We start from the raw sequence: 11,730 nt of genomic DNA, 5'->3' as shown, positions 1-11,730 counted from the left end.
CGTCCTTGTCGTGTCACCTGTTTGTCTGTGTGTACGGAGAGATGACAGACAAAGGATTACTCTTATGAAAGTCAAAGGTTTGGACACATCCACCCATTTATACAATCATAAATAAATAACTAGTAGAAACTGGAGTATCATTGTGAGTGATGGTGTACTGAGCCAGACTCTTCTTGAACCCCCATTAATCAGTTTTCTGAGGTTCTCCACTCCTGTACAGTCATCTTCAACCAGACACCCCAAAACACGATGAGGTCATAATTCCAGTGCAATCACTTTATAAGCTAAAGTTTCTATGGGAAGATTTTACACTGGGAGAACAAAAAGGTGTTTGCAAAATAGCAGAACACACAATTAACTCAGTATTTTAAAAAGAAATAAACCTCTTTCTAGAGAGGCATTCCTGTTATTTGTGATTGATCCTGTCGTGTGTTGCTTTTGTAATTTTGATTTAAATTTGATAAATATTGTGGGCTTTCTGTTAACATTCACAATAGAACATAGAAAACTTCTTTTTTTTTAACTTTAAATTGATAGCAGCAACACTTCTCAAAAAAGTTTGGACAGGGCAACAAAAGGCTAAAAAGGTAAGACTAACATTAAGTAAACTATACCCAGTTGTCAGTAACACCGGGTATACGCAGAAAATCTGAGAGAGGCAGTTTCTCAGAAGTACAGATGGGCAGAGGTTCGTCAGTCTGCACTAAACTACACCTACAAGTTAGAATAATGTTCGTCAGTGTAAAACTGTAAAGACATATAGAATAATAGCACAAAAAGATTCTCAGAATTTGGAAAAAGTCTCTTGTGTGCACAAGGCTGAAAATCAGTTTAGGATGTCCATAATATTCAGGCCATCAGGCGGTACTGCATTAAAAAACAGGCATGTCTGTGAACTCAGTTCACCGTGCCATCTACAAATGCAGGTTATAGCTCTATCGTGGAAAGATGAACGTGATCCAGAAACGCTGCCGTCTTCTCTGAGCCAAAGATCATTTAAACTAGACTGAGGCAAACTGGTCTGTTCTGTGGTCAGGAGAGTCAAAATTTTGGATTCCTTTTCAGAAAACATGGATGGACTAAAGAGGAGAGGAACCATCTGGCTTGCTATCAGCGTTCAGTTCAAAAGCTGCATTTCTGATTGTACAAACCTCATACTGCATCTATTATAACAGCATAGCTTTAAAGTAGAAGGCTGCAGTCCAGACCTTTCACCTTTCACCAACTGGAAACATTTGATACACCATGAAACGAGAAGTACAACAAAGAAGACCCAGGACAGTCGAGGATCTAGACTCCTGCACCACTCAGTCAGTTCCCAGATTTTTACAGACTGTAGTTAAAAGAAGAGAGGATGCTACAAAGTGGTAAAAAAAAAAAAAAAAAAAGCCCTGGGCCAATTTTTTGAGATTACCTCAAAATTACCTCGTTTTCTTAAAAAGGTAAATTTTCTTAGTTTAAACATTTCATGTTTTCTGGTGAATAAAATATGAGTTTATGAGATTACCAAACCATTCTGTTTGTATTTACATTTACACAGCTTCCCAACTTGTTTAGAAGTTGTGGATTTTTAGGTCAAACACGAGAATAATAAAAGCGTCACGGAGATCTTTCCTTTCAGAGATGAAGCAAAACGATTTGCATCCAGGAAGCGTTCCTTCCCCCAAAACGTTCAAAGCCTTGTTGTTGTCAATTTCACGTAGGAACTATTTTCTTTCCGTCTACATCTGCTAACAGCTGGCTAACAATAGAGCTCAGCAAGGGGGAAGACCATTAACTTTTACATCCTGTGTATATAGTTTGCAGGTGTAGTTTGGTAGGGGGAAACTAATTCCTACAACAAACAGATCAAAATAAGCTCACTGATCTTTTGGAGTAACCAGGCAACGCAACATTACCGAAATTGGGCAACTCAAAAAACGAGTTTTATTTTGGGGTGAACTGGCCCTTTAAATGTAGCAACCATTGCTTTGTGCCAAGCTGAATATTCTGTCTGCTTCCATAGTTTGGAGTGACTCATCTGTCACTACACATACCACCTTTGCTCCGGCATGACTCAGGTGCATAGTGCACCAGTGCAGTCATAAACAGGACTGGTGAGGGTTGAGCAGCAACCCTCTGTAATAAACAAATAACTGATGAATCTTCCTCTAGTCATGTAAACCGTCTGGAGGCGATGAGCAGCCCAAAAATAAATAAAATAATTAATTAATAAAATAATGCTGATGGATAGAAAACAGACCAAAACATCACACCACGCTTTGGGAAATAAAACGGCAAGATCAACATTTTTATTTTAAACTCGACCATAATCTCACAAATTATTGGCTTCTTGTTTAAAACACACACACACACACAAAATGCAAATTTCCACTTGAAATGATTCGACTTCACAAAGGCAGGTCAAATATTACTGGGATGTGTTTTTTTTTTTCTTTTTAACCTCCTTCATTCTCCATGATTCACGAAAAGCACAATCCAGCATTTAGAAACTTCAATTCTTATTTGACCCAAACAGAATCAGTATGAACGGTGTACATGTCACACAGCTTTATACAAGGTCGTCCAAAATAAGTCAGGCAGTGTCCGTGAAACCAACCCAACAGCTGGATTTTGATCTCATGACAGTTAAAAAGATTAAACAAATAAAAAGTAAAGGCTTCACAGCTACACTAACATTTTGAAAAATTAGTGAAATGATATCTGCAACAAGAGGAAAGTAAAAAAAAGGCTTAAAATGGTACATGTAGAGGAGGAATGCACGGGATGGTACATTCAAAGCTTTAGCGATTAAGGCAAAAGAAAGATGAAGCTACCGTCGACCGTGGACCTGCGTAGAGGACAAATCATGACATCATTTCAAACATTAGTAACCTCCAGAGGCTGTAAACTCTCCTCTCGGATACACAGGGCCATGCTTGAGAACTTTTCAGTAAGGTTTTCCTGGTTTAATAAAACTTCAAATAAATAACAAGAAAATAAAGAAATCTTTAAAACAACATCAACATTTGCTTTTTTGCAATGAGACAAATGGCTAATAATTCAATCTTACCTAATAGTTTCTGCTTTATTAAGCATTTCTGTTTGAATAATTTCATATAGATTACAAGACAGTGGCTGAAACCTGCTACAGCTCATAGGTTTGACCAAAAAAAGGACAAAAAATTAAAAAAGATCATTTTAATTGAAACTCATTATCAAATAACTTTTATTCATCAAGCACATTCTGAGCTGGATTTATAACCACCTTGCAAATATAAACCAATGACATGCTTTCTTTTACCTGTTAGCTGCTACAAGTGACTGGGTGACAAATTAAAGGAAAAAAACCCCAAATAAAGTGCAGAAACAAATGTTTTCACAGATGTGCGCTATTGCTATGTCCAGAGGTACTCGGATACTTTTTTAAACCAGGAATTCTCCGTTTTTTGTTTTAAATCCCATCCACACGAGCATCGTTTAAAAACATCATGACACAGTAGCTCACAGATGAGCGTGAAATGACACGCTGACCTTGAGCAGAAATTAAGTGCAGACCCTTTAAAGGATTGTTGTATAATCTGCTAACAACATCCACACAGGTGGAAATACAACCACAAATGTATGGAAATGTTGGCTAATAACCAGCCTGAGCAAATAATAACATGGAGCACAAAAAAGTAATAAAAAAAACAGGTGATAAGGGTGCAACACCTTTGAGTTTGCAAGAAAAAAAAATGTTTTCCATGTCCACATGAATCACTGAAAATTTACCCGGAAGGTTTTTTAAAACCTGTTTTCAGGGAGCTGACACGCCTTTTGTATGTGGACAAAAGACTAAAACCTGCAGAAAAAGCTCAGCTTTCAAACGTTCCTGTGGTGCACAGGGCCTGCACGACAGTCAATAACAACGCACAGTGGCGTGGACAAAAGTGTCCAGCTAATCCAAGAAATTTGATTTTGAATTCATAAGGATGCACCGCACTTTGTACTGTAAGGAAAAAATATTACATCATTACAGGAAATAAATCAAACAATCACTCTGGCGACTTGAAGCGGAAAAGATCCCCTGAACAAAGCTGTTCTAGTGACCTAACGCCTTTATCTTGTTCTAGGTGTCTGTTTACTAGGCTGTTTGTCAAATTCAGGGTTGCAGAGAAGGCTTTGGGCTGTGGGAAGAAACACGAGTACTCAGGGAGAACATGTAAACCCAGCCAGATGATGGAATCAAACCCAGGACCTACTGGTTTTGAGTCTACTGGTCCCATCACCCTTTGTGTGGGTCTTGTCTTTAATTTGTCACCCATCTTTGCATTAAGTTAGTTGCTAACGTTGGTGCAGGCAGTGAGACTGGGCCAAAGTTAACAACTTTGGTTAAACGCAAGACTTTATAAGTCGAGTACAGCTGCAGATTCGGTGATTTTTCACCTATAAACGTTTGTTTTCACATCTTCAAACTGCTTTTTACAAAAATATCCGTCACAGCAACTTCAAGCACACAACAGGGGGAAAAAAATATGTATATAAATAAGTTTAAAATGTTTGGCAAATAGCTCACTGTTATCAGATTTATATTGATCTTACTGCATACATTTATCCAGTTAAATGAGATTTGGGGAAACAAACTGAAATCTGCCCATCTTACAATCAAACTTGGTCAGTCATTTGTGGGACTTGGACAGCAGAGCAGTATCAGTGTAGGAGGTGTGAGCAAGCACGCTTAGCTCTGCATTTTTGTGTCAGTTTATGGCATAAACATGGAAAGCAAATCCCTGGAAAACATTTCTTTTCTTTAGGATGAAAGGCTTAATGAGAGACTGCATTGCCGTACAAAAGCCGTTTATAGTTCTTCTTCTCCTCCCTTTCATCTTCCTAACATTTATTTGGACTTTCATCCTGCCTCTAAGTTCTTCCCCAGGCGTCCTTCTTACAGTAACAACAAAACAAAATAACACTACATCTGAAAGCTGAATGTAAACTGGAACAATCGGTCTATAAGAATCACTTCCACATGCCAGCTTTAGTAAAAGATTATTAGTACTTGTGTTTACTTGGATGACAGAAATAAAAGTATTGAAGAAAAAAAAGTAGCACGACAAAAACAAGATGGACAAGTTAGTCAGAAAAACAGAGGAGCTGCTGGATATCTAGCCTAGCTGATGGCAAAATGTTAAAAACATGTTTCTGTCGATATAAATGGATTCTATGTTTTAAACAGCAATTACTACAGCAACTTTTCTTTTTGGTCACACCAGGATCGTTCATCAAGCCTGGCTGCTAACATCGAAGTTTACATCCTGATCGACGACAGTTGCTTCCTTATCGCCTGCGTGCTCGATGGCCGGCATCTCCGTATTGTGCTCCATCTCCTCCTCTGCCAGCTCCGCTTCACTTTCCATCCTAACCGCAGACGAACCGCTCATCGCTTTCGAGTGGTTGGGGAAGGTTTCGCTTCTCGATTTATTTTTGTTGACCGAACCTTTAGGGCGACCCCTTTTCCGCGGGACGTCGCCTTGGCTTTTTGCAGTACTTGGAGGACGGCCCCTTTTTCTCGCAGGTTCATCGCTGGGGTTGTGCGGTGTGAATGGAGCGGCAGGCAGACTCTTGCGTAAATGAGCGCCTTTCTTAGATTCTGACTTGCGAGGCCGACCACGGGCTCGGCGAGGGGGTGGCTGAGATCCCTCTGGGGGATCCACACGAGGGTATTTCCTTGGTCTTCCCAGTGGCTTCCACACTTTTGGCTTTTTCTTCTCCTCAGGTGACGGCAGGGGGTACTTCCTCGGCCTCCCCCTTTTGTTTGGTGGCTTTTGTCGTGACTGACCACGTTTTCTTCCGCTCACAGGCAGGATGTGTACTTTCCGAGGCCGGCCCACTCTACCGTGGACCTTATATGCTGGGGGTTTCTTGTTTAAAGACCCTTTAGGCCGGCCTCGCCCTCTCTTTACAGGCTGGGAGCCATCTGTGCCCAGTTTATTTTGTTCAATACTTTTTCTTGGCCTTCCCCTTCCTCTCAGAGGCGTATTTGAGATGCCATTCGACATATCTGCCGAGGTGTTATTCACCACCACTTTCCTGAGTCGTCCTCTTCTCTCTGAGTTTAGGCTCTCATTTAGATCTAAGATCCCCACAATGCCAAGCTCGCTCTCTAGCCTCGATTTCTTATTGAGCGAGCCCTTCGGTCGACCTCTTTTCCTGGGCGTTACAGAGCTGCCTTCATCGTCTTCCCCACTTGTTAAACTCTCTGACTTGCGCTTTACCGATCCTTTTGGACGTCCCCTTTTTGGCGTATCTGAGCCACCGTTCGGTAAGTCCTCAGCAGGAGCCTCCTCATCTGTTACAGACTTTCGTGGCCGGCCTCTTTTCTTAGGAGAATGCTCTGTCCTGTCTTCATCGCTGGCCTGACTCTTGGACCCTTTGGGCCGGCCTCGACCCCTGTGAATTTGCACCAAATTGTCAGCATGGTCGTCTCCCGATCCCCGCTGCTCTGTCTTTTTTGTGCCAGAGAGCTTCGGACGCCCTCTTCCCCTCTGTGGTTGTGTGGACTCGCTGTTGGAATCAGTTTCTGTTAAGTTAACATCTGTGACAGAAACATTCAGCTTCTTGGAGCCTTGCGGCCTCCCTCTTCCCCTCTTCACTGGACTGTCTACACTGGCCTCCCTTTCATTGCTCACAGGATCTCCTTGTTCTTTAATTTCTTCTTCCATACTGCCGGCTTCAGCGTGGACTACTTCTGTTGGTGTGCACCTGCATATTTAACAAAGAAATTAGTTATTATTTAATATTGTTTACATTTTACTCATTATTATTCATTACATAACTGGGCGTAATAACATAATAACTACGTGTAGCTACAGAGTCCAGAAAGACCACAGATTGTATATGGAAGATGATAACCACTACCACTATTTAATCTTTTAATTTTTATTATCAGTTTTTTGGAGGGATAAATCCATAGTAAGTGTCTCAGTGGTGGAGTGACTTAAGCAGCTGAGGCCTTTCTGTGTGGAGTTTGCTGTTCTCCCTGTGCCTACGTCGGTTCTCTTCAAGTACTCAAGCTTCCTCCCACAGTCCAAGGACATGTTTTTCAGTTAGTGATGCTAAAATGACAACAGGTGTTAATGGTTATGCCTATCGCTATGACAACCCTGCGTCCACTGTGAAGCCTGCATATAGGCTCCACCCCCACGATTCTGAACTGGATAAGCAGCAGATCAAATTGATGTATAGATAAATTTAATATAAAAAATTTGTGTCCCTGACGAGAGGGCATAATCATTTACTTTTACCTCAAGCTTAAATGCAGTTATAGATATCAATGTAAATAAATGCCTTTCTTGTCTCTGACTGATAACCTCTGAAGCTGACATACAACTATTATGAGCTACTGGCAACTTTTACGATTACTTTCTTGTGCTGACACACGTGACAAAAATAATAAAAATGCTGACTCTGTTCATAAAACTGTACATTACTTACATTTAATAAGTACTGGTCCTTTTACTTTTTTTTTTTAAACTTTCATCGTAGCCTCAAAACATTTCTCATTATCACCAAAAAGCATGATTATACACATATAACTTATGACTACACAGAGAAATTTGGTCTGCTTTGTAAGACAGCATGTGAACATTGATGATATTTTTATAATATCGTTATGAAGCCAATAATGTAGTTTGCTCATTTTTTGTTATTTAACTCACACTGCTCTGACACTGGCTTCTTATGGGGCTTTTCAAGTCCACCTTAAAAGGGGCATAACACCTATAGAGGGCAGTATTCAGTCATTCTCATGTTGAGTCAGGGGGAAAAAATTGTTCCCTTCTTATTATGGTACAGTGACAGAAAAAAACATATTCTTTGCCAAATTTACACTTTTCCCAGTCTTCCAAAGTCTCAAATATGTCGCTTTATATTTGAGTCAGTACTCAAACATAACATGTGACATATTATCATTGAAACCTTACATACTATTATATGTTAATACTGAAGACTGCTGAGGTCCTCTTTAATCATCATAATTATCAATCATCAAATTACAGAGATCTTAGAGAACACCCAGATCTGCACATTTACACAGATTTAACACATTTACAGGGCAAAACTGGCCGACTCTTTGCCTCGGCTAAGCATCAACTGTGCTCATTCCCTGTAAAGCAGCTGTTCCGATGCCTTTCAGTCAGGACTTTTCCCATTTTAATGAGAGCAGCCTAAGTTATGTGAGGTGGTCAGAGTCACAGTCGTGTTTTTATTGGATCTTTATGCTCGACACCTGCAATGTATTAAGGTTGGGCAACTAGACAAATTTATCGACCATCGACGATAGGCTGAGCCTTTCACCGGTCGTTTTTACAAGAGCGATTTATTTATTTATTTGCCCATGAGTAAGTTTGCTAATAGTGTTGTCAAAGTTAAAAGAAGCAGTCAACAGAAAAAAATAATAGGGCTGTCTTAACGGCACCCTCTTCCAGCTGCGAGCAAATGCACCTTCCTCAGAGTGCGCCCAAATGCAAACAACGAAAGGCAGTAGCCTATGTTCAGACAAAAACAAAAACATTTTATTTAAATATACGTCTGCACATGCGGCACATCCCTTTGATTACATCCTCAGGTTTACCTCTTTCGTTCGGTTTAAAACCAAAGAAATCCAAAATTGGCAATATTTATTTATTTATTTTTTTGGCAACTAGTTATTCCATGTTTGGACTTCTTCTGTATTCTAAACGTGCAAATCAGTCTGTGTATGATTACATTGCTCCGACCATCAAAAAGTCACCTGTGCGAATATATCGCCTATCAGCATTTATTGGACTGATGAATGTCGGTTGGAAAAAATTTACATATCGCCCAACCTTACAATGTATTACTAGACATGCTGATCAGAAATGACATGTTCAAGTCCACAAAACTGTCTTGGAGTTCCTCAAGGCTCTAATTTTGGGTCCTCTCGCATTTACCATCTACTACCTCAAAAACACAAATTATATATAACCATGTAATTACTTAATTATATGTAACATTATGTAATAACTATATGACTGCAGATGGATTACGAGCCGATAATGACATTCCTTTTAGTGTGAGTCTTAATTATTTCGGGATTAATAAAGTATTTCTGATTCTGATCTGATTAAATAACAACCACCACAAGACCACAGGCTGGAAGCCCTCAGAACTCCAACAAATTAATAGAAATACAAATAAGCAGCCTGTCAATAAATGTGAGCTAAACCAGCTTATCATAAAGAGAAAAATTCTAAACAAAGGTGGCCTCTAAAGTCTCCTGCCATACTTTCTACTGAGCTCGGAAGACTTTATCACAGTTTTGCTTAGAATAAAAACAGCGTAGTGGTTTACACATTCGGCCCACAAGCAAAAGATCCGAATAAGGGAGAAGCAGAAAGTGAAAAAGTGAAAAAAGTGCCCACCAAAGAGGTTTGGGGCTTCCAAGCAAGGAAACTCACCAGGACTGTGATAAATGTTTTATTATCAAACGGGCAAAAACAAACAAGCAAACAAAAACACAGGAAGTAGCATAAACTAGTACTAACTAAAATGTTACATTTTAAAAAGGCTTGTCTATTTGCAACCACTGAAAAATCCAGCTTAGACCATAAAAACTGCTTATAATAATAAAGCATTTAAATAATCAACAAGATTAACAGGCATTAACTATTTCAAGGAAATAGCTTAAAAATACTGAAAAATGATTTTAAATGCTTTATATTTTTAATAACGAAAAAAAGCCAACTAAAGTATTCACTACAGTGAATTTGAATAGATTCACTTAACTCGTGCATCAATTTAAAATGACTGAACGAGTCCCTCTGCAGGCGATTTAGCACTTTTAAGGTGGACTGACGGGGAAAATAGGATGCCATGCTCAGTGTCTTATTTATGAGATGGGGTCTGCACGGCTACGTCTATTTTCTGGGTTACAACCTTGCAACGGCGGGAAAGTGTAGCCGTGGTCTGCTGGTGTTGAGGTGTCCCATTAATGACGTGCACAATTAATATCCCTGCATGCAAAAATCGGTTATTTTGTGCTTTAATTGTGCAATTTTTACAGATTAAAACTTATGCAACTTATGGAAAAAAATCACACAGACCCCGTGCATTCTCAGCTATAACTGCAGGGCAATAAATTTAATTGCATTTAAGGGCCTTTAGCAGATGCTATGACTGTGGAGCAGACTGTTTTTCAGGTAATAGCCTGTTTCAAAATCGACGGTGCTGAAAAGAGTAGCTAACGCTGTGAAGCGCACAAAACACTGCCGTCAACGGGCTGCGTAACTCACCTTACATAAATCTCCTGCCTGATTTTAGTTTAATTTTTCATAAAATATTGATTCAGCAGACATACCGTAAAGTGAAAGTGCGCGTTTATTGTTGCTGTGATGGCTGTTCAAATTTGCGACCGCTTCCGGCCGTACGTGACATCCACGCGGCTCCGGAGGAAACTACAGCGGAGAATTTCAGTTCCGCCCCGGCTCTCCTAGGGTCCTCAGGGCGACCAGGGTCCCACATTTTGATTTGATTTTGTTTATACTGCAAGATATATATTATCTTAAAGTCTGTCTTTTATTTTACTTTAATAATTGAGTAAATTCCATAGATAGTATAAAAGGTTTATATTGTATCTTATCATGCATTTTTTTTCATATATGGATAAATTACACAGACAGTAAAGAAGATATGTTTTATTTTAATTTTACTTTATATATGGATGAAGTACATAGACAGTAAAAATAAATAATTTTTATTGTATGCTTGCCAAAATTTAAAATTGATGTAAAGATAGCAGCAGGGAATTTTTAACCACTGAAAACAATATTTTTATGTATAAGTCAAAATTTTCGGTTATCTCAAAAAGTTGATTTTTTAACGTAATTTATTAACAAGTTATTAACCCACACTTCAGAGAAAATAACTGGAAATTTCAAGCTATAAAGTCAAATCTTTTAACTTGAAATTATGACTTAGCTCTGCCTGGCTTTTTGTTTTTTTCCCCCTTGCATAAGGGAAGCCCTTCATCAATGTCTAGTGCAGGTTTATCTGTGGAAATATGAAAATCACCACAAAGGGATAAGCTGTGAAGATTTTGGCCAAATATGATGGAAACTACCATGAAGAAAAGAAAGTGAAACAGTAGAAATATTGAGAAACTACCTATAACCGGGTGAAGCTGGCAGAAGGTGATTCTCAGGAGGTTTTGTCACTTTTGTTAGAGTCATATTTCAATTTGGCACATTGGAAAATATAGTGTGAAGTGACACAGGAGGTGAGAGTGTCATAACTGACTGGCAACACAGCTGTCAGGTGTGCTTCAGAAGAGAAATTCTGATCCACAGATGATTCCCTACTAAAACCCAACAATGGTTACCAGGCAGGACAGCAGCTGAAATAAAACCGACCAGCTATCACTGACCCACAGGAGAGCTGGTGATGCTGGATGATGCTGCAGGAAGCATCCCCAGACTTTTTCATGTCTGCGACATGTGCTCAGTGTGAACAGGTTTGGGACCAAAGACGAGCCATCTCTGACAGTGCTCAATCAATCGACTCTTTATCTCAAACAAATAACAAGTGTTCATACATATTAAACATGAAATCATTGAAAGTCATCATTTTCACGTGGAAAACAGAAAAATGTTGACATGTCCCGTTCGAAAAGGAGGCGGCGAAAACAAATGCTTATTAATTCCTAACCCATATTTTATCTCTTTTTTAATTATACAATCTAAAATATAATAT

General features: G+C 39.3%; 1 protein-coding gene across 2 annotated transcripts; it reads right to left on the bottom strand.

Annotated features, from left to right (window-relative positions):
* Positions 1-2,276: 2,276 nt before the first annotated feature.
* LOC102082331 (origin recognition complex subunit 4) lies at positions 2,277-10,471 on the bottom strand. 2 transcript variants are annotated; one of them, XM_005457261.4, is made up of 2 exons: positions 10,340-10,471; positions 2,277-6,723 (listed from the first exon to the last, which is right to left on the bottom strand). In XM_005457261.4, exon 2 carries the CDS (start codon positions 6,681-6,683, stop codon positions 5,244-5,246), a length of 1,440 nt encoding a protein of 479 aa, XP_005457318.1. In that variant the 5' UTR covers positions 6,684-6,723; positions 10,340-10,471; the 3' UTR covers positions 2,277-5,243. The 2 variants fall into 2 exon arrangements, with proteins under 2 accessions (XP_005457318.1, XP_005457319.1); XM_005457262.3 differs by having other exon boundaries at positions 10,275-10,441.
* Positions 10,472-11,730: the final 1,259 nt, after the last annotated feature.

Source organism: Oreochromis niloticus, linkage group LG22, assembly GCF_001858045.2.
Source record: "Oreochromis niloticus isolate F11D_XX linkage group LG22, O_niloticus_UMD_NMBU, whole genome shotgun sequence".
NCBI classification, from domain to species: domain Eukaryota; kingdom Metazoa; phylum Chordata; class Actinopteri; order Cichliformes; family Cichlidae; genus Oreochromis; species Oreochromis niloticus.
The sequence above is the reverse complement of the archived record's forward strand: the minus strand, read 5'-3'. Positions and strand labels throughout refer to the sequence as shown.